General features: G+C 36.1%; 1 protein-coding gene across 6 annotated transcripts in view; it reads right to left on the reverse strand.

Moving 5' to 3' along the window:
• Nucleotides 1-4,205: 4,205 nt before the first annotated feature.
• Nucleotides 4,206-27,529, reverse strand: part of LOC136031791 (uncharacterized) — a 68,048-nt gene continuing 44,724 nt past the window's right edge. For 4 of the 6 annotated variants that reach the window (XM_065711590.1, XM_065711580.1, XM_065711609.1 and 1 more), the window contains 3 exons: nucleotides 23,322-23,537; nucleotides 20,542-20,649; nucleotides 4,206-4,924 (listed from right to left, as the gene is read on the reverse strand). In XM_065711590.1, the coding sequence (XP_065567662.1) occupies nucleotides 4,391-4,924; nucleotides 20,542-20,649; nucleotides 23,322-23,537 (858 nt within the window). In that variant the 3' untranslated portion in view covers nucleotides 4,206-4,390. The remainder of the gene's footprint in view (nucleotides 4,925-20,541; nucleotides 20,650-23,321; nucleotides 23,538-27,529) is intronic. The other 2 variants (XM_065711627.1, XM_065711617.1) reach the window with 2 other exon arrangements.

Consider the following 27,529-nt stretch of genomic DNA (forward strand, 5'->3'; position numbering starts at 1 on the left):
ATTTTTAGGTCTTCCTCTAGGCTCGTTTTTTACACTTCTGAAACAGCTTGCGTCTATAATAGTCTGATACATCTTTCTAGACAACGGTAAAGAGAATGATAGATTTCCGTAGACAACAGTTATTTTTATGCTATGAATAACGTCAGTCATGCAATCATGCATTATGTTCCACTAATGTTCCTAGCTAGGACATTATCAGCAACATCACATATTGTTTTTTCTAAGAATATTCCATCTATCTTCCACATATTCAAATTTTAAGCTCTCCAGTATAGTATTCAATTGTTCCTGGAAAGTTTCTCTCAAACCTTAATCTTTGAGTCTACCAGCACCAATTAAACATATTTAATATCATTAAATAAAGGAAAAATAAAAAAGAAAAGAAAAGAAAAGAGAGAAAGGAAAAAAAATTTACCATAATATCCCAAACTCCTGTTTCCATCTAACATCGAAGAACAGACTATTTCTTAAAAGAAAGAACTTTTATAAAATCTACCCTGATTGAAAACTTGGACTCCAGAATCCAAAAATTATTTTCGGAACAAATGTGTCTAAGCCATATTAAGTTTTTCAAAGCTAAAACGTACTTGGTATAAAACATAGCACTTAATGCGGGGAGTTTAGCGTCACATTTTCTGTTTTTCAGTTTATTCCATGTTTTTCTGTTTTTCAGATTTCCGTAGACAACAGTTATTTTTATGCTATGAATAACGTCAGTAGTCATGATCATGCGTCATAATATCGATCATAACGTCACGAGCATGATCATAACGTCATAATCATGCATTATGTTCCACTAATGTTCCTAGCTGAGACATTATCAGCAACATCACATATTGTTTTTTCTAAGAATATTCCGTCTATCTTCCACATATTCAAATTTTAAGCTCTCCAGTATAGTATTCAATTGTTCCTGGAAAGTTTCTCTCAAACCTTAATCTTTGAGTCTACCAGCACCAATTAAACATAAAAATAATATCATTAAATAACACCATTAAATTAACATCATTTAATCTTTGAGTCTACCAGCATCATAAATAGACGGGAGGAAGTTGTCCTTTCGAAATTTCAGCTTTAAATTAACCCTTGACAATCCTATACATCAATTGACATCAATAACAGCACTTCTATATCCACTAGTATCTTGTATTGATCTTACCAGTCTTCGATTTACAATAACATAATGAATAAGGTTTGCTGTCTTACCATCCAGTGAAAATACATTTGAATGCCAAATAATTGATATAAAAGAATGAGAATTATCAAATCTTAAAGGGATCTTGAAGTGAGAGGGTGCCCAATAAAAGAAATGGACGGAAACTGTTTTTCATACAGTTTTGGTCTATCAGAACACATTTACAATCCCTTGACACTTATTTCAGTCCCAAAAATTGTTGTGACTACAGCCGGCCAGGTACACTATTTGTAATGAAATGGTCCCTAGTACACTATTTTTTTGGACTTGAAATATTTTTGTTTACTTCGATTTTTTTTTCGAAACTTGAAATTTTTTGGAAATTAGAAAAAAATTTGGACTTTAGATTTTTTAGGTTTTTTTTTCAATTTTTTTTTAACTTAGTAATTTTTTATGAGCTATGAATTTTTTTTTGTTTTTAACTGTGAAATTTGAAATTTTAACTTTTTTCTTCCATGAGTCTCAAAAAAAGACAAATTGCACAAACAATTTGGTTTCATTTTTTAAAACTTAGAAATTTTAAATTAGAATTTTTTTCACAGGCAATACACTCATTGGCTTACAGACAGAAACAGACACACAGGCACACAGACAGACAGACAAAAATAAAAACAGACTGAATGAGGTTAGGTTCTTCACAGAGTGAATACCAATAGAACATACCTGATCGTGATAAGCGCATATGACACAGTAAAAAGTATGCTATTTCATAAGACCGCCGCTTGTAGATGTGTAATAGTAAGCTTTAAGCAATAAGCATCCTTAAGAATAACCCATTCTTATTTCTAAACTTGTTGCCAAAGGTAATCGCACAGATAGTTTAAAACTAAGCTATGATGGATAAAAATATTGAAATAGAAATGTCCTTTACAGCATTTGTAGCATCTATAAAGGTTGTTACCCTCAAATAATAAACTTCAGACACAACACAACCCCAAAAAGGGCAAGAAAAAAAAACAACGTCTGAAATCCCCAAGAAAAGAATTTATTTTGAAATGATATTACGAAAGTATTGCGTGGTGATGGGATCTGCATGAAGTTAAAACGCAATGTTTGGGGATGTGAAAAAAAAAGATCTAAACTCCAAGCATAAAGTCGAAAATCAATGTGAGGGTGAAAAGATGTTAATTTTTTCAGCTATGTTATATTCTATTTTTGTTACAGATACTACATCGATAACTTGCAAGATGATGGGAGTACATAACGAAGAACTTATTGGATTGAAATCATCATCTTGAGGTGTTATGTTTAAATGTGCACTTTTATTATGGACTGCTGAACATGAAGAAATTGACGTAAACTTTAATATGTTTGACTATGATAATAGCTTGCAAAGGTCGATAAAACTGCTGCATTTACCGACCAAGATTTGGATTTGCGGTACATATCATGTCGTTATTTTAACGCTGATTATTTAACCAAATGGCAAGTTGTGGCACCATCTGTAAAATCGCAGCAGGAGTCGGTAAAACTTTTGCGTTTACCGATCAAGTTCGAAATTTCTGTGGATGACATGTCAGTATTTTCGTGATCTTTATCGAACCGAACAAAGAATTTCACCGACTTATTTTTTGTACCGAGTGACCAAATACAACGGGGGGGGGTTACTCCCCCCATACATGACGGCCCTGACTCAGATCCCAAAAGCCACCTTATATTGGCACCCAAACGGGAGTCAAAGACGGGGAAGGGTCCGAAACATTTTGTGACGAACAAACCAGTCTGATCTGCGCAGTATCCATGCTTCTCTTCAATCGATTGAGAAGACATATACGCAGCTATCCAATTCATAAAAGATCGGTGAAGTCTTGTGGATGCCCTGGCGGCACAGCTAGATCTATAGTCTGAGGTAATGTCAACAATTAATATTGCGTAATCTTGCGAGCTTCATTGTGTACATATTGTAACTACTGGTTATTTACACTAGGCTCTGTGCGAAAACTCCCGGATGCATTGTTTTAATTAATAGTGGTTATGTCACTAACGTCAAAAACAAAATAAGTTTTAAATTCACGTGCGATATATGTTTCAAAAGACAGCTTTAGGCGAATTCAGCTAGGGGACCTAATAATATTAGTTTGAGGGGTCTTCCTTGCCTTAAATCTCCCCTCAAGCATATAACACTTAATGCCACTTTAGCCGTTTTAGATGTTTTAATAGGTACTAACACCTTAATGAAAAAGAAACAGAATTAGCTAAAAATTAAATCGGAGTACAAAGGGGATCAATACACGGTAGTCTAAGAAACAAAATAATTCCTTTTTCTCCCAAGTCATTTTCAAATACAATTTTCAGACATAAGTTATTAAGCTTTGAAAGTTATTTGAAACTAAACATTTATAGATTGTGATAAAAATAACTGAAATGGAAATACTCGAATTACGTTCTAAAATCGTCATGACCCAAGATTTCAAGATTCATGTATGATTCGATATTTGCCATCAATTTATGTAAAACCATTCTATAAGCTCCAGTTGAATGTAATCTAGATGTACGCTACGCAACTACAGTAAGCATAACGGTTGCCTGGTCACAATGACGCAGCGTCTACTTTCGCTTAAAATGTAAATTGTCCAAAAAATATACAATAAAGAGGGACAATAGAAAAAATATTGAAAGCAGAAGAAGGCGATCGAAAACTCCTGTAATAGCTAAATAAGTTTCTTATTTATGCTACTATTCACACATGTGTTTTGAAATTCCGATACCAGCAGGATTTGATAAGATTTATGATTTAATACGAAATGAAAATTACTTATGGTATTAAACAATTTTCCATTAAACCATTTTATGTTCTTCGGAGTTAAACAAAAATATGGAAGTGGGTAGAAAAACGTCTGAAGAACTAGAGAGCTCAAAATTTTACTTATCATGCCTGAAACCCAGTGGCACCTGCACCAACGGTAGAAAACAAGGCCTTCAAAAACTAAGACCAAGGGACATCCCCCCTTACATCAGAACAAAGAGATATATACCTATGAATATAACTGTCAACCGTATAAATGCTCAATTTAATCAATTACAAATTTGTATTTTCCATGCATTTAATATAAAAATTTTAGAGAAAAAAAATTGTAAACGACTTAAAAATGAAAGTAAACACAATCAGGTCCACATATTGTAAGCCTCTCACTGGGTTCCACCCAGAGTTTCTTTTTATTATGGTAAAAATAGACAGCAGCACAGTATTTACTCTTAACTATCAGTATTCCTATATAGCTCCTCATAGATACCAGGTCGCAGATACTCTGCAACTGCCAGTATTATCAAAAAGTCAGAATGAGTAGGCCCCACTTTCATCATAAGCAGATCGCGTAATCCATCACGCTTTATCACTGCATCTTGGACGTTTAATTCATTTTTCTCGAGGCCATCTTTGGCACTTAGGAGATGAGACGCTTTCAAAAAGAGAGACCTCTTAAAGCGCTTGATTACATCCTCCCACTGCGAAGAGCCATTAGATACCAATTTTTCCAAGAGCGCAGATACAAGACGGCTAGGCTGATTCTGAACTCGTTTATTTTTTCCTGTTTTCATTGTTAAGGTTTGTACCAAGTTCTTTGATTGTTTTTTTGTTGACTTTCTACGTCTTTGATTATGGTCTACATATGAACTCGATTGTATGGTGACTACAGGCGAAACAGAAAGATCAATTTGTGTAATGGGATAGACATTCATAAGAATTTCTCGAACGGAGGGCTTCTTTTTCATTCTTGAGAAGACATAACCCTGAAAAATTATGATTATTATTACACTTGTCGACAGTATTTAGCATAGTTTTGCACACACCGAACAGGTATAGGCTATATACATTCTAAAAGCAGATAGAAGCTAGTCAGGTCCTAGAAGAAATCAGTTATTATTTGTTGACTAGAGTCAACAACACCATTTATTTTATTTTTTTGGTTACTTCGACAAACAATGTGATGCATGTCGTTTCTTTCTTAACCTATGCTTCATTACAATAGTTTTTTTTTGTATGCGCTTTTACAGCCACAAATTAAAAACATATTTTGTGAAATTTTAGAATACAAAATGTAAGTGCAGGGAAAGAGCTTGTAAATTGAATAATCTTGTTATCTTTGGATACACGGAGCCTTATGGAACATAGGTACATCAACTTTCACCAAAAAACTAAAACAATATTTGACAGGTACCTTGAAGTCTATTTTGAAGATAGAAGAAAAGTGACATCTAATCACAACTGTACAAATACGGCCGAGTTACATGATATTATTTCAATTTTTTTTGGTTTGGGGGGAGGGAAGTTGAGGGGGGTTACGTGGAAGGATCTTTCCATAGAGGAATTTGTCATGGGGGAAGAGAATTTCAATGAAGGGGGCGCAAGATTTTCTAGCAGTATTTAAAAAAAAAAACAGTGAACAAATAAATATGAATAGTTTTTTCAACTGAAAGTAAGGAGCAGCATTAAAACTTAAAACGAGGGCAGATGAATGCCAGATGAAGACAAACAATTTCGTTTTCGTTTTGAACAATTTTGTCTTATAGGAAACCCAAACAATCTTTATAATTCCCCCCCCCCAGTACTGAAAAACATATTCTAAACCCACTAAAGAACTAAACTTATTATCCACAAATAAGAGTTCTTTATCTTCTTTACCTGCTATCCTATTATTGTTACCTAGCTATCCATTTGGTCAGTTTTTTCGTCGTCTAACCTCATCTCTCCATCCACATTCATGTCAAGTTGAAGTAAGTTTGTTGCTCAGCATTAATTTCTGAAACCACTCTGTCCACATTAATTTCTGAAACTATTCTGTCCGCCGAGAGATCCAAAATCACCAAACATTACATTTCACTAAACTTGCCATAGGCACTTAAATCTTCTGCATATTCTATCAAAGAGTTTTCCTTTTCATTTAATACCACGATCATCTATAGCATTTTTTTTTTCTTAGGACAAAATCCACCAAATGGATCTATATATTATACAGGGATGCTAAACAATAATTGTCAACACTGAGTTCAGGCCAAACCACTGCCTATCGTGTTTCAAAGTAACATTATTTTAGTGCCTAGCACTAATCCCTTTAAATTTACTTATCTAGTATACTATACAATATGAAACATTCAGCTAAGTTTTTCTTCCTACTGAATCGAACTTCTGTTCTTAACACTTAAAATTCAGGACGATTCTGGGTCTCTGGCTATTTAGACACAACTCACAATTATTAATTACAACGGGATATTTTTTTGTGAAGGGAATTTTTCTAGAAAAAGTCTAGTAAATCTTCATCCGCTTTTCGGAGCGCCTATGCTTTAGAGCTATATTTGACCACTGTCATCAATGTACCTTCCAATATTCTAATCTTGGTTTGCAGACTTATCTTTCTATTCTTACAAACATTTTTTACGTGTGAAAAAAAACACCCCAAGCCTTGGCTATTCTACTTTTAACCTCTTCACTGCTCCCACCATCTTCAATAATAAATCGACCAAGGTAAGTGAAGCTGCCCACCTGGTCAATCTTTTCGTTACCCAACGTCACCATTTCATCTTCACTTATTCCTAGACTTAGTGACTGAGTCTTCTTAACATTAATTTTCAAACCTATCCTAGCATCCTGAACTCGCAAAACCTCGAGAAGTTCATTCATTTTGCTCGAACTTTCATCTAATATGCTTAAATCACCGGCATAATCTAAGTACAGGAGAGTTTTTCCTCCCCATATGATTCCGTGGTCTCCCATTACTTTTCCTGTGCCCCTTAAGGAAAAGTCCATCAAAATGATACATATAAAGGGGGATAGAAAACAACCCTGCTTAACGCTTGATTTAATACAAAACTAGCTGCTAGATAAAACTGAGTCATATTCTTAGTAGGGGGGCCTCTCCTAGACCACTGAGCGCGTCCCCAAGTGGCAGATAGGGGAACGCCCTACAGATATGCTGGGCACTTCCATAGGAGGCGCGGACCAAGGAGGGACTTAGTTCCTGAGGGTCCATAATTAAAAACTGGGACCCCCTAGCCCAGGGGTCATAAATACAGACGTGTGAGGAGGAAAGCCCCTAAGATGTACACCGTATAGGGACCACCGGCATTTCGACAGTTTCAACCCAGCGGTTACAATCCTTCCCCCAGGAATGGGTCAAAATGATCGGTGCTGCAGAACCCCAAACGGGAGGATCCCTTCCTAGAGGGACAACTGTGAGGGGCTTCCTAGAGGGGCTGATGGTTCAGAACCCTGGACAATTGCCTCTGCTAAGGGTAGAGAGGAATGTCATACCGCTATCCTGACAAAACAGCCAAGAAACTCCATAAAAAAATAAGCCATAAAAAATTATGCTACCGCGTCTGGGGCAACCGATGGTCTGATATCTAGATTTATAAATACAAGAAATAATGATATTGTTGATGATGATTAAGTTTAAATACCATGTCGGGGCAACCGACGACTATTTATCCGATTTGACAACACTCCAGCCAGAGAAGAAACCAATATCTACCCCAAAGACATCACTTTCACTTGGAAAGCTAAATACACGAAAACTTGCTAAAACGGAAACAAAAAAATAATTTTAAATGAAATCAACCACTACCGTTGGGATACTGCTGGACTATCAGAGAGCCACCTTACTTTAAACGGAGTAAAAATCGTAATCGGCAACACCCTCGTCACTTCGGGACAAAGTGATGTTGTTCACCGTCAATTTGTTGGCTTTTCACTCTCGAAACTTGCTAAAAAAAAATATCTGCTTGCCATAAATCCACTCTCAGAGCGTATCATCACAGGCGTTTTTAATGGATCCATTGCTAACATTTGCATCGTCCAAGTTTATGCCCCTGACTCCTCACGTAGTGACCAAGATGCAGAAGACTTCTACTCCCAGCTCCAACTCACCACAGACCAGGTGCCCAAGAAGGATGTAGTTTGTGATTGGGGATTTAAACACCATCGTCGTACAATCAAATGCAGGTTTCAAGGACTGAATGGGCAACTGCTCCCACCGTTTTTACTAATAATACTACCAAGGTAACTGAAGCTGCCCACCTGATCAATCTTTTCGTTATACAACGTCACCTTTTAATCTTCACTTATTCCTAGCCTTAGTGACTTACTCTTCTTAACAATAACTTTCAAACCTATTCTAGGATCCTGAACTCGCAAAGCCTCTAAAAGTTCATTGATTTTGCTCACACTTTCATCTAGGATGCTTAAAACACCAGTATAATCTAAGTGCAGGAGTTTTTCCTCCCCATTTGATTTCGTGGTCTCCCATTGCCTTTCCGGTGCTCCTTGAGACAAATTCCATCAAAATTGGGAATATAACACCACCATGCTTAATTCCCTATTAAGTTAAAAAAAACAGCTGCTAACCTCATTTCCTACCTTAACCGCAGCAGTATTATTCTCATACATAACACTAGCCAGTTTGATGTATTCATCTGGTATACCAAACAAGGATAAGACCTTTGTTAAGGCTCTTCTATCAACGGAATCAAACACTTGCTCGTAATCTATAAAACCGATGACGAAAGGTGTTTGACAAATAAGGCACTTCTCAATTATTAGCCTAAGAGTGAGAATTTGGTCGACAAATCCCCTACCTTTTCTAAAACCTCACTATTCTTCTCTTAAAACTTTGTCTACAGCATCTCTCAGTCCAAAAAGTATCATATTACTAAGTAATTTGCTACCTACAGACACCAGACTAATGCCTCGATAATTACGACACTCACTTTTACCACCCTTCTTATACAGTGGTTTAATAAAGGTTTTCTTAAAATCGTTAGGTACTTCCCCTTTTTCAAAAATTATATTCATAATCTTCAGTAACTTATTTCAAACCTCAGAGCCACCATATCAAAGAAACTCATTTACCACACTATCAGCACCTGGAGCCTTATTATCTCTTAATCCTTTTAGTACTGTCGCTAATTTTTCCACACAAAACAAATCTTCCTTCACATCCAAGGTATCACGAACTTTTCACTTTACTCTATATTTTTTTCCCGCAACTGTATCTCGGTTTAGCACATTCTCAAATAGTTCTGCCCATCTCACTTTAGGTCTTTCCTTATTACCAATTGTGGGCCTGTTCCTATCTTTAACTGCGAAGTAAAACATTTTACTGTTATGCTGTCTAGCTGCATCTTCCAGATTCTCGGCAATTTTATCCATAGCCTACACTTCACATCTTCTTATTTCATATTTTAATGCTTTCTTCACTTTCTTTACAATCCTTTTGTTTTCGTACGATATATCACTCAGACAATTTTTATACGAGCCCCACCACCTCTCTTTTAAACATAAGGCATTTTCGCTAACATTCCAAGCTTCGTTTCTAACTTTCTTCCCTAAGACACCGTCAGCAACCTTCACAAATTTTTTCCGAAAAATAGTCCAACCATAATCAATATTGTAAAATTTTAAAATCTCAAGTTTAGTATTCAACTATTCCTAGAAAGTTTCTCTCAAATTCACATCCTGGAGTCTATCTACATCACAACTTCTTGGGAGGTAGTTACCCTTCCAAGATTTCGGCTTTAAATTAATCCTAGACACTACAAGACGGTGATCTTTACTATTAACATCAATAACAGCACTCCCATATACCCTAAAATATTTTATTGGTCCTGCCAGTCTTCGGTTTACCATAACAAAATCAATAAGGCTTGCTGTCTTACCATCACGTGAATACCACGTCAACTTATGGGTCATTTTATGACCAAAAACCGTATGATCTTATAACTAGATTGTTATACCTTCAAAATTGCAAAAGTCTCTAGCCATCACTGTCTTCTTTTCCTACACCAAATATACCTAGGCTAGGATACCATCTATCCCTATTTTTACTGACGTGGGCGTCAAAATCTCTTCGTAAAAACACCGTATTTCTACCTGGGATCCTGTCCATTTGCTCCTGTAACTGTAAGTAAAATTCATCTGAGTCACTAGCACCTCCGTCAGTTGGTTCAACAGGGGCATATACTGCTATAACTGATACCATGAACTTTTTAGTCATAAAACGAGCAATTAGTATTCTATTATTAATACCTTCCCAGCCTAAACAGGACTTAGTAGCTTCTTTATTCATCATGAGCCCTACTTTCTGTCTATGTACCCCATCCTTCCTGCCTGAGTAAACAAATTCTTAATAATCTGATTCCTTGCCTCCTACCCCTGGAATATGAGTTTCTGAAACTCCTAATAAGGCCGGCTCAAATCGTCTGAATTCGCCAATCAAAATGTCGACACGATAGTCATTTTTTAACATCGTTACATTCTAAGTTCCGATTTCATGTTTTTTAAATCACTGAAATTATTTTCGCCTCAGGAAAAAGCAATGATCCTGGATACCAAAGCTGAACAGGGATCAACATATCTTCTCAAGTCCCCACCAAAGTGCTTAAGCCGGTTTAGAGCCAGACAACAATAAGTCCCTGGTACCTCCTGTATAAATAGAGGTTTTGTACAATCTTGGGCCCATCTTGGTCACATCATGGTTTTCAGACGATACTTTTCTATCAACAAGAGTCGAAATACGTCACAGTCCCAAGCCCATGACCTCCGACTCATTATATATACAAATATTGTGCTAGATAAATTAGCTAGGAAAAGGTTTTTCAGCCCGAAAAAGTCCGTCAAAAGAGACCAAGCCCACAAGAACTATCCATTAATCAGAATCACGTTCGAATACTGTGTCATCCGATCCCCCACGATGGTGCTCTGCGTCACCATCCGTTTTAACCCAATACTGGGAGAAAGTGTGTAACTCATGAGACGTGTGGACCCGCCGATGGACCCTGTTGAGTATACATTTGAGGGGCCTTCTTCCTCCTCCACGTGTATTTATGGCCCTTGGCGAGGGTGCCCCAGTTTCCCCCAGGGACAAGGTCCCTCTTTAGTCCATGCATCCTATGGAGGTACCCTACATATCTGTAGGGCGTTCCCCTATAACCACCTAGGGACACGCTGAGTGGCCTGGGAGAGGCCCCTAAAGAACAGTAGACTCATAAATCTTTTTTTTATTCTAAATAAATAACATGCTTATGAAGAAACATGCTTAGAGGACCGTTTTCAGGCTTCTGTTTTCTTCAAGTACATGAATTAACAACCGTCTGTAAAACTTTCTCGTGTTGTGCCTGTTATGGCCCAATCAACAAGATAGACAGGAAGGCACACAATTCAGTCCAGCTATCTTAAGCTTGACACACCGAGAATTGAGTACTCGAAGAACAGCCTTGTTTATGGGTTCACTTCGATTTGGGACGATATTCCCGGGGACATTTTTCAAGTTTCTCAAAGATTAAACAGGCAATAACAGAGTCGTAATAGAACAAGGTATTAGAATAGCACATCAGATACTTAAAAGCAAACAAAACTAAAAGACCGGCCAAAGAACACCAAACTTTAAAATATCAGAATAAAAATCCGTTAATTAGTCGTTCATTAACTGAGACTAGTCATGATATATTAAAAGATGAGATAAAACAGGTTAAGCTCAATAAAAAAAAAATATATATTTATAAATCCAAAAAAAATTAAAAGAGACATTAAAAAATGATGGGAAGAAAATATGCGAACAAAAAGAAACATGGGCAGCGCCTGTTTCAGTAAATAAGGAAGCAGAAACTAGCGGGATAATTTGTCTATTTTTCCATAATGTAGGGGACAAAGATTAATGTAGAGGAAAGGCCCAAGGAGGTGGAAGTTTGGCTTAGGAGTTTCTTTCTGGAGAAAATATGTTCCATCCGACGATTTGTGGTTATGTCCAACGGTTCACGAATTGTGTTTTTGAAAAAAAAAAAAAAAACGAGACAAGCCTATCCTATACACGAACCTTTAGTAACCAAAACTTTTCTAGATGGACAGAGTATGGACTTTACCTTCTTTGAAGAAATTATTCACAGAATCCTGTTTTGGATAGATTCAATTTTATCTGACTCTTCCCTGGAAACGCCAGGTTGCCAAACTGGACAAGAATGTTCGAGATAAGGAAGGACGGAGAAAGTATAAATCTTTAAAAAATGGGATAAGGGTGCCAAATTTATTTAGAAGCTTAAGGAAGGAGATAGATACATTAGCTTAATAGATGATATTTTTAACTGAGAAACCCCCCCCCCCTTAAGCTAGAAGAAATTGTGACGTCAAGTAATTTAAAGGAGAACACGAACATTTCAAGAGGGATTCAGAAAATAGAGCGAGGATTTCAGGAAATCAGTTGACATTGTCATGGATTTAGAAGGGTTTGCACTCACATCCAAATTTGAGGTGTGTTGTGGAATTTCATTCAGGACGGTGTAGGGAAGGACAAACATTAAATTAAGTGACAAGATCAAATGCTTCTTGGAGAACAGTGGAAATGGAAGTAGATTTCAGGTTCCCAAATTACCTCAGGTCAATAAAAGGTTGGATATGCCCCTTAACCCAGTTTCCAAAGAATCCTTCATTAAGATTTATGAATATAGGAGTGAGAGAAGTAGGGTGAACATCTTCAAGACCCGGTTATCCAACTTTCTTTTTTAAGGAGATTATGACCACCTTGCTCATTGTGGCCATCAATCCTGCTTCTTTATTCTTGGAATATTATTCTTCCTTATTCCCCATGGTTGGTAATTTCTCTGGAATGGACACACAAGGGCGGTGAAAGGAGATCACTAAAGGCACTAATAAGTGGAAAAGGAATATACAGAAGACATACATTTGTTTTTCTCAGTCTCCCGATTCTTATTCCAATCTTCAAAGAAGAAATAAAGGGTGAAAAAACGGGGAAGATCAAAAGTTCACAACTGAAAAGACAATACCGGAAGGCCTTGAATAAAGGAAGCAAGAATCCTGCTAAGGCTATTGGCGGTAAATTCAGAAGGCCCAGGCAGGTTAAAATTTACCTAGTGAAGTGTCTGGGCACCCGACTTTTTAACCTCTGAAGACCGGTTATTTTAATAAACAATTCTTCGACCTTGTTTTTGTGGTAGGATCGACCAGCTTTACGCATTTCTTTTTCAAGTATTTTTTGTACTAGGCTATATTAGCGGTATTCAATTTACCGTTTCTGAACGACTTAGGTCTATTACAGCTTAGGCTTATCACTGGCACACTCTTTAATTATTTTTCTGGGAAACAAATTAAATATTGATCATTTCACTTTTTTGGAAATATTAATTTTTTCATCAATATTATGTAAATTGTAAGAAACAGACCAATCTTTGGTATTCACTAATGTGCCCGATTTGTTAAGAGGGCAGTAAGATCAAAATATAATTGAGAAAAATGCTTAAAGTTTGAAGAGGGAGACACAAGGAGAGAGCAATAATAACTCCCACCCGATGGGGTCAAAGCTGAGAGTAAAAATTATTTATTTTAGTCAGAACAACATCAAGAACAACATACTTGCCCTAGTAAGGGAGACAGGGGCTTTTTCGGACGGGGGCATGATCGGACAAACGATATTGCTCGTTCAGATATCGATACAAAAATTTGACAAAAATGTCAGCAGATGGCGAGCATGTAACGCACGTTCGATCAAATTCTGACTAGAATTCAGTAATAAATGTTCCTTTGAGAGGGTCAGATGCAAATTTGGAGGTAAATTTAAATTTCTAGCTGTATGTTCCTTGTCAATTTTCAGGCGTTCTGCAAGCTTTAGGGGAAAGCAGTTTCGGCAGGTAAGAGAGTGATCTATTGGCTACTTTCTAATTATAAAGTAATGTATATAATTTCATATTTTTTTTTTTGGCAGCCATCTTTTTATTAAAGGTCACTGTGGGGCATTTCCGGACACAGATTACGGGGCATGTACGGACATTATTTCTTGCCTGTCCGAAAATGCCCCCATCATGTGAAGTTCAAAGTGAAGTGTTAAAACTCTTGCCAGAGTTTGAAATAAAGCTGCACAGACCTGCACAAGTTTCACTATTATTCTTATCAGTTCTAATACTTTATTTCTTTTCAGAAAATGGTACGAACGTATCCATTAGATCCATCTATTTCGCTAGTTTTAGATCCATCTATTCATGGAGGTAGAATTGTGCTATTTAGGATTTGTTTTTAGAATTGTTTTAAAATGGTAAGGTGTACCTAAATTTGAAAGTTCGTAATTTTTTAAACCTAAAAGAAATTGCACTATTATTTAATAGTGGAAAAAGATAGACTGTAAGCTATTCTGATATTAAATTAAACACAAGTTATCTGTATTTAATGAAGTAAAAATTTAATGCACATAATAAAGCTCTTCTATTCTTGAGATAACGTTAAAAATACTTTGCATTCTAATATAATCGCCCCTGTGCAGTTGTTCTTAAAGCTAAAATTCTGACTAACATCAAAATCCTAACATCAATGCAGTTAGATAATTCTTGGAAGAACGACTGGCAGGACTTTATAGAGGGAGAGGGGGGAATAACATAAAAAATAAAATATATTTGATAATTTGATAGTTTCACTATTATTCTTATCAGTTCTAATACTTTATTTCTTTTCAGAAAATGGTACGAACGTATCAGCGAAAACGAGACAAACCACCCCCTGATCTAGCAACGTTACAAAGAGCAGTCACTTCGATCGTCAAAGATGGTAGCTCTATCAGAGCAGCTGCGGAGAACTTTGGACTCAAAAAGTCAACAGTTAATGATGCCCTTAGACGATATCGTGCTGAACTGGATGCCCAGCCCGATATTCTGGAAACTGATAAATCTCCGGCTAAGGTCCTGCCATCTGAGAGACGTGGATTTTGGCAAGTTTTTACTAGAGAGCAAGAAAAGCAACTCACCGAATATTTAAAAGCAGCATCGCTGATGAATCATGGGCTGACAGGGCTTTCAACTCGTAAGCTTGCCTATAAGTTTGCAGTAAAGCTTAATGTGAAGATGCCCTTAACGTGGACGGAAAAGGGAAGGGCAGGCCTAGACTGGTTCTCTTCGTTTATGAAGAGAGGAAATGAGCTATCAATCCGGTCTCCAGAAAATACTAGTGAAGCACGTGCTTCCGGGTTTAATGCTCCAGTGGTCAACAAGTTCTATGACAACCTAGCAGAAGTTTACAGCAGGCATAAGTTTCCACCTAGCAAAATCTGGAACTGTGATGAAACAGGTATCCCTACTGTTTTGGATCCCCCCCAAGGTTGTAGCCAGGAAGGGGGCTAAGCAAGTCTCACAAATTGCTTCAGCAGAGCGGGGAAAGAACACGACTATGCTAGCTTTCATCAATGCAGCCGGACGGGTTGTCCCTCCTGTTTTTGTCTTCCCTAGAGTTCATGTGAATTGCCGGATGTATAACCTGGGCCCACCTGGAAGTTTAGGTCTGTCTAACAAAAGCGGCTGGATGACGGATGACAATTTCCTCCTCTCTATCAAGCATTTTCAAAGTGAAACAAAATCGACGAAGGAAGATCCTCACTTGCTTTTGATGGATAACCACGGCAGCCATATCTCCGTTGAAATTGTTCACTTTTGCAGAGAAAACGGAATTGTTGTGCTGACGTTCCCCCCACACTGTTCACATAAACTGCAACCCCTTGATATCAGTGTTTTTGGACCTTTTAAAAACGGGCTACGTAATAGTTTCAACGAATGGCTTATAGCACATCCAGGTGGCAGAATATCGATCCATGAAGTAGCCGAGCTATCCCGACAACCGTTCCTAGATAAGTTCTGCCCCAGCAACATTGTTGCTGGGTTTCAAAGGCCCGGTATTTTCCCATTCAATCGTCATGCTTTTGGCGAATCAGATTTTCTCCCTGCTCTCGTTACTGACGTTCCACTAGCTGCAACTACTAACTCTACTACAGAGGCAGCAGATCACGGTGAAGTTATCCAGGACTCTGAACCTGAAGGTCCCGCTCCCGGTATATCCGGGACAGCTCCTATCACCCCCGAGTCTGTAAGGCCGCACCCAAGGATTGACCCAACAAAAAGAAATCCTTCGAATGGAAGAAAAAGAGGAAAAACCCGCATACTGACAGATACCCCTGAAAAAGAACAGCTGGAAAAAGAAAAGCACAACAGAGAAGCGAAGAAAGCCAAGAAAAAAACGCCACAAAAGAAAATCACTAAAACCAAGAAAATGGTCGGTCGTCGACAGACCAAGGTGGGAAATAAGCGAAAACCATCAGCTTTCATCAGGCTTTCAGTTTCGGAGACCAGTTCATCAGAACCCGAACTGCCAGATGACATTTGTGATGATGAGTCGGACATGTCACTTGATTTGGGAGAGGATGATGTTGTGGCGAGCGACAGACCGGTTTCTCCCATCCAAATCGGAAAGTTCGTTCTCGTCAAGTTTGAATTAGGAAAAAGCAAGTCCTCGTGTGTGTATTACGTTGGGCTAGTCGAGTCCATCGATAACGATGTTGCTGACGTCAAGTTTTTGAGAAAGATTGGCCCGAAGTTCGTATTTCCAGAGATTGAGGACAAAGCAACGGTCGACAAAAAGGATATTGTCCTAGTCTTACCAGATCCTAGTTCCTCAGGTGGGACAGCAAGATCCATTGCTGGACATGTGTTTTCACGTGATTTCTCAGCCTTTAATATAAAGTGATGGTTAAGTACCAGTACTTTTAATTACTTTTCTTACTTTTACACAAATATACGAAGTTTGTTAACACTTGTGCAGTACTTTTCTTTGAGAGGTGGGGCATGTCCGATCATGCCCCGGGGGTGTCCGAAAATGCCCCATGGCGGGGCATTTTCGGACAGCATGACCAAACTTGGGAAAATCTCATTTCTGAAAATGTGGTTGTAGATAGGACAATGAGGTTGTTGGTGTGGATTGCCAAAAAGTTTACCTTCCAAAAGGAAGTATAAACACAGTGATCGGTCCAGTACGGAAAATGACACAACCGAAAATCTGAAAAACGTCCGGAATAGCCCCGGTCTCCCCTAGTTGGCATTTCAGCTATTTTCCTGAGTTTAAGAGAGGAACAAATTGAATACATGTTAACATTATTGGCATTGGGATACTTACAACCAACAAATCAGAACGTGTCCGCAACTGCTGGATGAATTTGCGTTTTGAATCAATACTTTGGTTCGGAGAGCAGTAAAAAATGGTTAATGCAATGATACTAAAGGGACAGGGAAGGGGGTACTTTCGGTCTGATACTTGCCGAAAACATTTAATTGTTACTAAGATGAACTAGGGACTGACACAGTTTTAAAGTAAACGCTACTTTTAGTAAAAAAAAAAAAATTACCACCACCTTGTTTTCCGAGTGATGGTGTTATGGAAGACATAGCTCAATAAACTTTGAACAAGTTCTGAATTTTTGGCGTTCAGCTATGTGCCGAAAGAAAGTAGGCTGACTTGTTAAGAGGGCAAACCTGAATAAAACCCATAGGTAAATGAGAAAAATACTTAAAAGTTTGAAGAGGAAGACAAAAGGACAGGGAGGTAACAACCCCAATACAATGGGGCCAAAGATGGTATTTCAACTAGTTGCTTAACTTTAAGAGAGGACCAGATGGATAGTTCCCACATGCAAGAACTCTCAAACACGACCAACATTGATAGGGAAGCCATGAGAAATAAAATAAATGGGGACAGATCAAGGAAGAATACGATTTGTGAGGGTTCCTGAGAGGAGAAGAGGGGATGAACAGGCAATATGATGCAGTAAAAGGGAAGTAGGGTGGAGTATATTAAGGAGAAAAGAGATCAGGTTCATTTTGGCAAATAAAGGATGAAGGAACTATCCAAAAATGGAGCCAAAACAGGGGATACCCATGATATATTGATCCTACCAGTCTTCTATTTACCATAGCATAATGAAAATGATTAGCAGTGTTTAAATGATGTGAGTACTATGTTAACTGACAGGTCATTTTATGACCAGATACCACGTCGGGTACTGCTAGACTATGGTGCCCACAAAATTTTAGCAGTCTATTACCATTGCTATTTTCTTCCAGTATGCTAAAACGGCCAAAGCTAAGATTCCGTGTACAGACCTATACTATACCTATACGGACCAGCCTATACCTAGACCAATACTGGACACAGAGTCCACTGAAACAAAATATACTAGAATTTCTTCCTGGGATGTTATCCATATGTTCCTATAATAAAGCGAGAATAATCATTAAATCTTAGACTCAGATTTAATTTAGACTCAAAGACTTAGATTCTTAAATGAAGACTCAAATGTGAAAGTACAGAACGAGAACTAAATGCAGAAGTGAAACACGATGTTAAAAAGGAATGCCCCGTATATATTAGATGAAAATTTCAAGATATCTATTTGAATCAAAACAGTCAACGATATTAACAAATACAACTTCAAGTTGACCTGATGGGCACAGAGTAGACACACTACAACTTGCTGAAATCAAAATCATGCACAGATTGTAAGTCTTTTTAAGGTCCCAAAGAGAATCCTGGCTTCATCTCCTGTACCGAATTTCTTACACAGATATGTTTCACCTCTTTGAACTCATGGTGATTGAAACCGTATCAATGAGCTAATATATTTAAATATTCGAAATTAGCTGTATTAGCAGACTATGTTGCAATGGGAAACCAGAGGGGATTTATCTTTTCAGAAAGTATTCAACTGACAAATATAGAATTTTAGTTTCGTAGAAAACCCCTAGCATTATTACCACTACTATTCCAGCAAAAGAGTTACTACTACCCCACCCGAATCCAGTCTGACTACTCCTAACCCGACTTGCAATACTATTCCTACCAAAGCTAAGCCTAACATGACTAATCCTACTAGGGCTGTTTCTACCGAAACTACTCCTAGCACCACTAAAAGTAACTCAACTAATACTGCTACTATCACTACTACTCTATAGTGACTACTTAAACCTAATACATACACATTTCTTCCTATCAAAGCTACTACTACATAGTCGAAAAAAGTGCAATATTCACGACTACTCTTACTGCTGCTACCCCTACTCCCTATACCGCGATTACTACTACAACTACTCGATATTAATTAAGTTCTTTATATCTGTGCATACTACACCGTGATAGATATATCCAAACAATTAAGTTCCATTGAGTACCATTTTCGTGAAGTTTTTGGCAGAAAGCCTATTTGTGGAGGATAAAAGAAAACCCACCGCCCAATCTTCTGATTATGAGCCCTGTTCACTCAACTACATCCTTTTATTTACAAAAAGCCATGATAACCCAAATTAGTCAATGAAATTAAAATAACAAAAATAGGGCTATTTTATTACTCCTTGTACTTTTTAATGTAAATTCACTTTAAGTTACAAGCACCAGAGGCAGGGTGTTACAAGGTATCTTGTACACCCATCCTATTTACAGCATTCCACAAACAATTGGCAAATTAAGTGACTAACAGCTCTTTCTACAAGGACTACGAAGGGATCATGTCATGCTCAAAAGCATATTTATTGCACCTTTCAACTATGATGAATCAATTGGCTTGCTCAAAATTTTTGACCAGATGTATAGGGAGAAAGAAGGAACATGTTATCCTTTACATCGATCCCATTTATAGCATTCCATGTATTTTTTCCACTATAATTCAACAAAAGTATTGATAAAATCAGTTAGCCTAAAAAAATCCCAATGAATACCTCTTTGATAATTTGTTGTCAGGTTTCAATACTTTCCCCCACCCTTCCCTGCAATCCAGTATTTTAAGTAATAAAATAATATTTTGTGGATTTTCAAACTACTGTTTGAGGCATAACTCTTCCAGTCAGTCTTTTGGATCTATTACTGTACATAATACATTAGTATTTTTATTGAGCGAAATTCTTGGGAAATCAAATTGGAGGTACCCACCTCGAACTGGTAGAGGAAAGACTGAGATTTCACAGCAAAATTTGTGTTAGTGTGAACAACTACAATTTTTAAAGATTCCGTTTTACATCACAACCCACCCCTGCAAAAATTCCCCCTTCTATTGCATACCTAGAGCATAATCTAACTAGCTGAGAAGCCAATCTTTAGGTAGTAAAGGAAGAAGACAGTCGAATTGGGGCACTAAAATGTCAAATTACAGTCTATAGAATGTTTGCAAAGAGATCAGCATTTTTGGGAATTTTGAAAAAGCAGACTTCCGCTCTTTCCAGACTTTGAGAATATTGAATAAAATAAATTATGTTAATAAAAACTAAGTTCTCACAATAATTGAACTAGATACCACCAATTTCACAAATTAATGGTTGTGTCGGTCTGATTCCCACAAAAAAAAATTATTTTTGCCTTGTGTGCAGAGGCATTTAGAAATAATTAATAAATAACTCTTACTTTATCAAAATGTAACAATTACTTGGCTTTATTAATCCGTTCGTCTTTAGTTGTTTTTATCTAAAGATTTAGTTCATCTGAAAATAATGAGTAGAGAACAAGAATTGTGTCGAGTAAACTGCATGGATTCAAATGATCAATCAAAACTAACCTGAACATACAAGAATGGAATGAAGCATTCATGTTCCATATCACTTATTATTCGACATCTCTGCTTTTGTGAGTCGTCCCATAAAAAGCGTCGAAGAAAACTCGCAATCTGAAAATGTAGTACTTAGTTCACACATCAACTCCTTTTCTAAAATTTTTAAAAGCTCATTATAAAACTCAAAATACTAAGTACATTGAATTCAATTTTAATTACTCAAAATTCATGTAACTTATAACAACTTAGTATTTCTGTTTAGTAATATCCGCGCAATTTTTCAAATAATAAACCAATTTAATATTTTGAAATCCAAAAAAGTTACTTTGACTTTACAAAGAAAGGAGGAGTATAGCTTTGAAATACATAGTCTTGTAATTGTTGGAACAACATTTGGTTCAACAAATGTGGATGGAAGTAGAGCTCTTTTTATATTTCGTATTATTATTTGTCATATTTTTATATTTATACTTTATAATTTTTATATTTATAAATAAATATTTACAAATAATATGTGGAGACTGGCGCGTGTCGACAAAAAAAATTTCAAGGTCCTTTGGATACGCTTGGATTTTTTTTTTTTTTTTTCAGTGTAATAATAAAAATAATTAAGCTATTTTGTGTAGATGGTAAAATTAGTTCAATAATTAGCGCCTGATATGCCATGTAATATTTCAAAAGAGAAATATAATACATTCATATGCAATTCCCATTCAAAAAGTTTAAACTGAAAATCGCATTGTCTAAACTGAATACAGCTAAATCTAAATATATGAGTAAATTCAGTCTCAAAATATGATAAAAATAAAAAATAACTCAAACTTTCACCTTAACAGTGCGGCGATAAGAGAAGCAGCAACCCCTCATATAAGGGCGATTATTTTCATTTTAAAGACGTTCTTAAGCTTTAACCTTGCTTTTTGATTCCATATTTAATTTATGTTTGTCTTAGAATTTTGCATATCATTGCAATGAGAATAAAAGAGATCATCTTGATATACTTATTATACGCAATCGAATAGAATTATTCCTAATTAGAGAAGGGATGCCTCCTCTTTCTAAACATTCCACTCTTTACATTGAAGATTTTTTGCTTCTTTTTAACACAATGATTTAGTTCAACCAACTACTTTCCATAATAAGGGGATTGTTGACACTACTTCAAACCTATAGTGCATTCTTAGCTCAAATATATTCCTTCAAAATAAAAGCCGTCGGGAAGTAAATTCCTCCACGCAAACTTTGATCTTAAGGACAAGTAACAAAAGGTTTAAAATTTGAGCCTAACACTGCACTTAATATGCAGTAGGAACGTCCTATAATAACCGTCCATTTTATTTTAACTGCACATATTTACAGGTATGGATGAGTCACTGTGCGTATGGCTTCTGAAGTAAGGAGGCTATATAATCAGCTTTTCGTTAGTCCTAAATGGATTAAATCGAATTTTCGCCTTATCAGCTCAATTCGAGCCGAAATTGTTGTCAAAAATCATTTCTCTATGGTGGCACCATCTTTTTATTGCACAAAAGGGGCACTAAAACTTTAAACTTAGGTTTGATGACTCCTGGCTTGGTATTCTTTGGCCACTGATTCAATAGAATCAGCATTGTGGAAAAAACAACAATTATGCACGCATCTATGACCAGCTTTCAGCGAAAAATATAAAATTTCGTAGTTTTGTAGGAAAGGAATAGAAACTCCAGCTCTAAAGTTATAAGTAAACTTGAATTTGATGGTATAACGTTCATATTAACCTTCCTTTTCTGAAATGCCTCACCCTCCCCCTTTTTTTCTCAAATTACACAAACAATCTTACGTTATTAGCTTTTGGTTAGTGACTTTATTAATTTTACACAAAGGATACGATTTATGTATTACTACCAAAATTTAATTTTCTGTTGACAAGGATTGCTATCTCCCCTTATCCTTAATTACAACAAACGATTTGACAATCTATGATCAAGTATTATCATAAGTTATTGTTGGTGGTGTAATTGAATGGAGCTTCTAGAATTTCTTCTCTATGCTCCATTATCATAAAAATACTTTTTCTAGCTCGTCATTTCATCGTCCAAAATTATATGAGCAGTCAAGCACTGCTGTCATTCGAGCAAAAAATCACTAATTACCAAAAAATTTTTCGGGTGAAATTTACAGAAAAGAAAATTATTTTGCTACGTCATTACTTGTACAATGCATATATAGCATGTATGTCAGTCAGATCTTTTTTAATAAGGAGCACAAGAAGCTTGTGAGGAAGTCTGGTCCGATTTACCTCTAATCAGCCCCTTCTAAAATCATGGAATAGTCTATCCTTTGGCGTAAAATTTAAAAAAATGGACATTTTTTTTTCTCATGAATAAATTGTTCAGTTGAACACTCATTGGAGTGCGAACGCCACAAATTATTTTCCTTGTTCAAAGCTTGCGACTATTACTCACAACCTAGCCTATCTTTATTGAATCTACAGGTACCATGTTATACTTTGGCTTTTTTTTCCTTGATACTCTGCATTCGTGCAAAGTTATGTGGTCCTTCAAGTACATGGTTGTTCATTTTCATCCCATTTTCAGAGCTTATAGTAAAAATATGAGAGAAAGGGAATGCACTGCGGCTTGTCATGTTTTATATAGGCTATAGATTACTTAAACTTGTGTAAAAAAAACCTATAAAAGCACTGTGAATTAATGTCTCCAAATAATCAAACAAAAGAAGAAGTTAAAGATGTTTTCCTCATTTTAAGCTTTTCCAACAAATTTTTGAATGTTTAGTTAAAGTAACACCTGTTCTACTAAAGGATATTTGTCTCCGCAAACATAAGAATTTCCAAAAGTTTGCAAATGTGACGTCAGAATGCAATCAAAATCTGCTTGAATCAGAAGATTTCTAAGTAGTTCCGCTTTAACAAGTGATGGAAATGACTGTTTCATTAAACTCCGAACGTGATACAGCATCTTGTTGACTCGTGAGTCCAACCTAATATCGTCCACTAGATTATCCTGAAAAAAGTTGAAAAATCTAAACCAATTAGCACAAAATGAACACAAAAAAAAAGAATCTTTGAGTTTTAGAATTAAGCCAAAGATTGTTAACAAGAACAACAAAAATTTGAGAGTCTTTGTATTAGACAACGTTTTTGTTAATATATCCTAAGAGTAATTATTAAATTTCATGCAACTTGAAAAATCTCGAAATCCACATATAGGCCTACTTTGAGACTCATTTTCTGGAAGTCAAATTTAAATCACCTTTAGCCCACCTTAATTCAAACCACTTATAGACCCAAACTTCATCAATAAGAGCCATACCCCGGTAAAGATAGGTATCTCTTCTGATCTAAATTGGCACGGAATTGCGAAATTGATTGTAAAAAGAAAAACGATGCTATCTAAATACTGAAATCTCTAAAGACATATCATGTTACAAAGGATAAACTAAAATTAGTTTTTTTTTTTTTTTTATTACATATTCATCCACCGACCATTAGAATACGCATTTCCTGTTTGGCAATTCACTCTGAAAAAAGGAAAAAGTGATAAAAATCGAACAGCTTCAGATGGATAATTACAAATCATCTATGTAGGTTCCCTGTTTCCTTGCTCTTTTTATTTAAAAACATTAAAACATGACCCCCTTTTTGTTTATCATGAGAAACTGTCCCTGAAGTTTGGCTCAGCCCTCTTCCTCCATCCCATCTATGTAAATCTCCTCTTGCCTCCCTTTGTCCCTCTTAGATCCTGATTCCCCATAGAATTGGCTGTAAGAGTTTCAAAACTGAGTTTCAAAATCATTTTTACTATAAATGATTTGATTTTATCTTAAAACCTCAATTTAAAACAAGATGATATTTTCAAAAGTAAACTAGCAGTGTCAAAACAAATCGCACAAGACGTTGCTTCCCCAGATTTACTTCCTTCAATTTACAAGTAGAAGCATGAATTTTCTTCTCACAAAAAAAAAATACATAGAAGCAACAGTATTGGAAATAAAATAACCAATGTGTTCCACTAATCTCAGGATTGGCACTCACCTAGCTAATTTGGGTAGATAATAAAAAAAAACGCAAAACAAATTCTTCCTTTCAATGTAATAGTAGACCATCACAAATACATAAAATGTCTTATGCTATCCACAGTGGAGATTTCGGAGCTCCTTAAAGAAATGTAGGATTTTATGCTAAATTATTGAATTTTATCTAAATTCAAGCTGAAACTGCAGCTTGAGTCTTCTAATATAGTTTTGACGACAATAATTACTTTTGCCCTGTTGAATCTGTTTATACAATACATCATTGACTACTGTAATATCAATTTTACAAATATCGTACTAAAAGTTTACTAATACCAATACTAAATTTTACTAACACAAACACTATAAGTTTTATAAGAAGAGGGAAAGACATAACAAGTGGATCTTGACTACATCCTTAATATGTCAGACGAAAAAAATTTCCGAAAATATAGATACATTTGTCAGAGGTAGTAAATTAATGTCCTGATTGTACATAAACTGTTCCGTACATGTAAAGATAGCCTCAAAATATAGCAACTAATGATTTGGGTAGAAGCCCAAATTCTGGCTGTTTAGTTGCAACAAATCTTGCCTTTCTAAATTAACTCTTATGCAGCATGTTTCAAAATGGCAGCAAAGGAAGAAGCAGCTAATAGAAAAGTCGAAAGGCTTTAATGTTATTTAAACAACTAGTCATCGAAAAAGGTTTTATGATTGGATCTTCATATTCACACGTTTTGAATTTCTATCATCTCTGATGTTGTTTTTTATTCCAAAACAGCAGGTTAGAGCTGTAAACCCAAAATCGGAGCAAAGATGTAATGGCTTGATCTAAAAGCACTAGGATGCAACAGTATTTAAAATCAACAAAATCATGGACTTTTTGAGTCTGGACAAAGTTCAGACTCAAATTGCATCCAGAGCCACCCAATTCCTACCCATGGTGGAAATATCAATTCCAACTGCAAGTATAGATCTGAATCTACAATGTACTTGCCATTTCAGTGCTCCAACATCTCTGCGAATTATCTGCAGCATCTGCGAATGCTGACCACCAGAGATGCTGACTGAAAAACCCCTTGACCGCCAGCCTCCTCCAAATTTGAAAAAGCAACAAAGAGTGCAATGGTAGCCTTGGATCACACATATCCGAGCTTATGTCAAGCCAAACAACGTATTTGAGTAAATTAATCAACAATGGAACAATACAGTACTGTCCCAAAATTACAATTGGTCCTGGAAGAATCAATGGTACTATAGTTGCTTTTAGCTCCTACCCTAACCCAAGTACTATACTTAAATAATACACAGATTAGCAACCAAAATTTTATTAGTCTTCACATAAACTGGGTTTCATTCTCTCAGTTTGATCGGACAAAATGGTATGTCCCTTGAAATAGCAGCAGAAGCAGCCATTATCTACTTAGACATTGTTCAACCATCTACATTTCTCTTTGATGTCCAAACTTTACTAAATGGACTTCATTTTTGTCAATCCTAAATACAGGTTGAATTCCATAGAACAATTAAGACTTAAAAATGTCTGACATTATGAGTATATTAATGACTCTTCCACTTTTCTTATTCCTAAATTTGTGCCACTGGGTACTTTTAAGTATCTGATGGCTCGCTACTCTTTTACATCACTCCATTGTATGTTTTTAGATGGCTGTTGAACATTCTTTTCAACAAGTTGACACAAAAAATTTTAGAGAATAATCCCCAGGAAAATCGTTTTCAAATCGAAGTGCAACGCCAAACAAACTTAGATACAAGTATTCTGTTTATGGTATGTCAGCCCTAAAATAACTTGACAAATCTGAGTGTATCCCAGTGGCAGATCCGGGGGACCCAACCCCCTGACGTAGTGGTGGATTTTTGGTTGTGTCCGCTGGCTCTGGTTTGGGTCGGGACGAAATTTATTCTTTTGTAATTGGTTTTTAATAGTTTTTAATTATTACGACTGTTTCTTTTTGCAAACAAGTTTGAAACAAGGTTTCAGTTACTTTGTGCTGTCTCTGTTAGATTTTACTAAAGACGTATACTGCCAGAAAGTATTTAATTACATTTAGGTTTATCAAGAGAATCTGTCCGTTTTACAACAAAAGCCAACCCGGAGGCGAAAATCTTCATTTCGTAATAACAAGGAGGGGAAATTTAAAATCCTAACTTCTTTAGGCTTCGAAATGATATTTTAGGATTGTGCTGTCACAACGGGGCTAAAAAGCAAAATATTAATTCTTTTTACAAAATTTGTTTTCGAGTCTTGCTATTCCACTGAGGCAAAATAATTCATATGATTGCTTTTTTGGGCTGTCTGTCTTAGTTTTTTGGGTTGGCTTTTTTTGCGAAGCAGGGTGGTTTTTACAACATTGTCGTTTTTAGGCGATTTGTGTAATAGAAATTAAATGTATGAAAAGTGCAAAAATTGCTAGTTTAAATTTTGGATTTTGGTAAGCAAATGGTGGCCACTTTACTGCCTATTTTCATCTAATTAAAGCTCTACATTATATGACAAATCACCTCTGCTCATCCTAAAACATTAAAATTAAGGCTATGTTCTTTAAACTTTAATAAAGGTTTGTATAAGTATATACTTAAAATTAAGTCTGTGAGGCAAAATACTCCTTCAAAGGTAGGAGTAATCGTTTAAGAAGAACAGATTTTCGAAAAGCTGTTTATATAAGAAGGCAAATAATGATGTGTTTTTTTTGTTTTATTTAGCTCGTATAGATGGGTCTCTGAATTCTCAGTTTGAATCAGTGAAATGGCAATGGCATTGATTTTTTTCAAACATTTACTAATAAAAAAATTATAAAAAGGGGAAATTTTCACAGCTTGAGTTAACCACAGAAACAGAATGCAACTGCAATATTACTTCAGAATTTCTCACCTTCTCAATTGAATATATGGGTTAAATATACTTGTCCATAAAATTTTCTAAACTGCTATATATACCGAGAGGGTTTTTATAGTTATT

Source organism: Artemia franciscana, chromosome 1 (assembly GCF_032884065.1).
Source record: "Artemia franciscana chromosome 1, ASM3288406v1, whole genome shotgun sequence".
NCBI lineage: Eukaryota > Metazoa > Arthropoda > Branchiopoda > Anostraca > Artemiidae > Artemia > Artemia franciscana.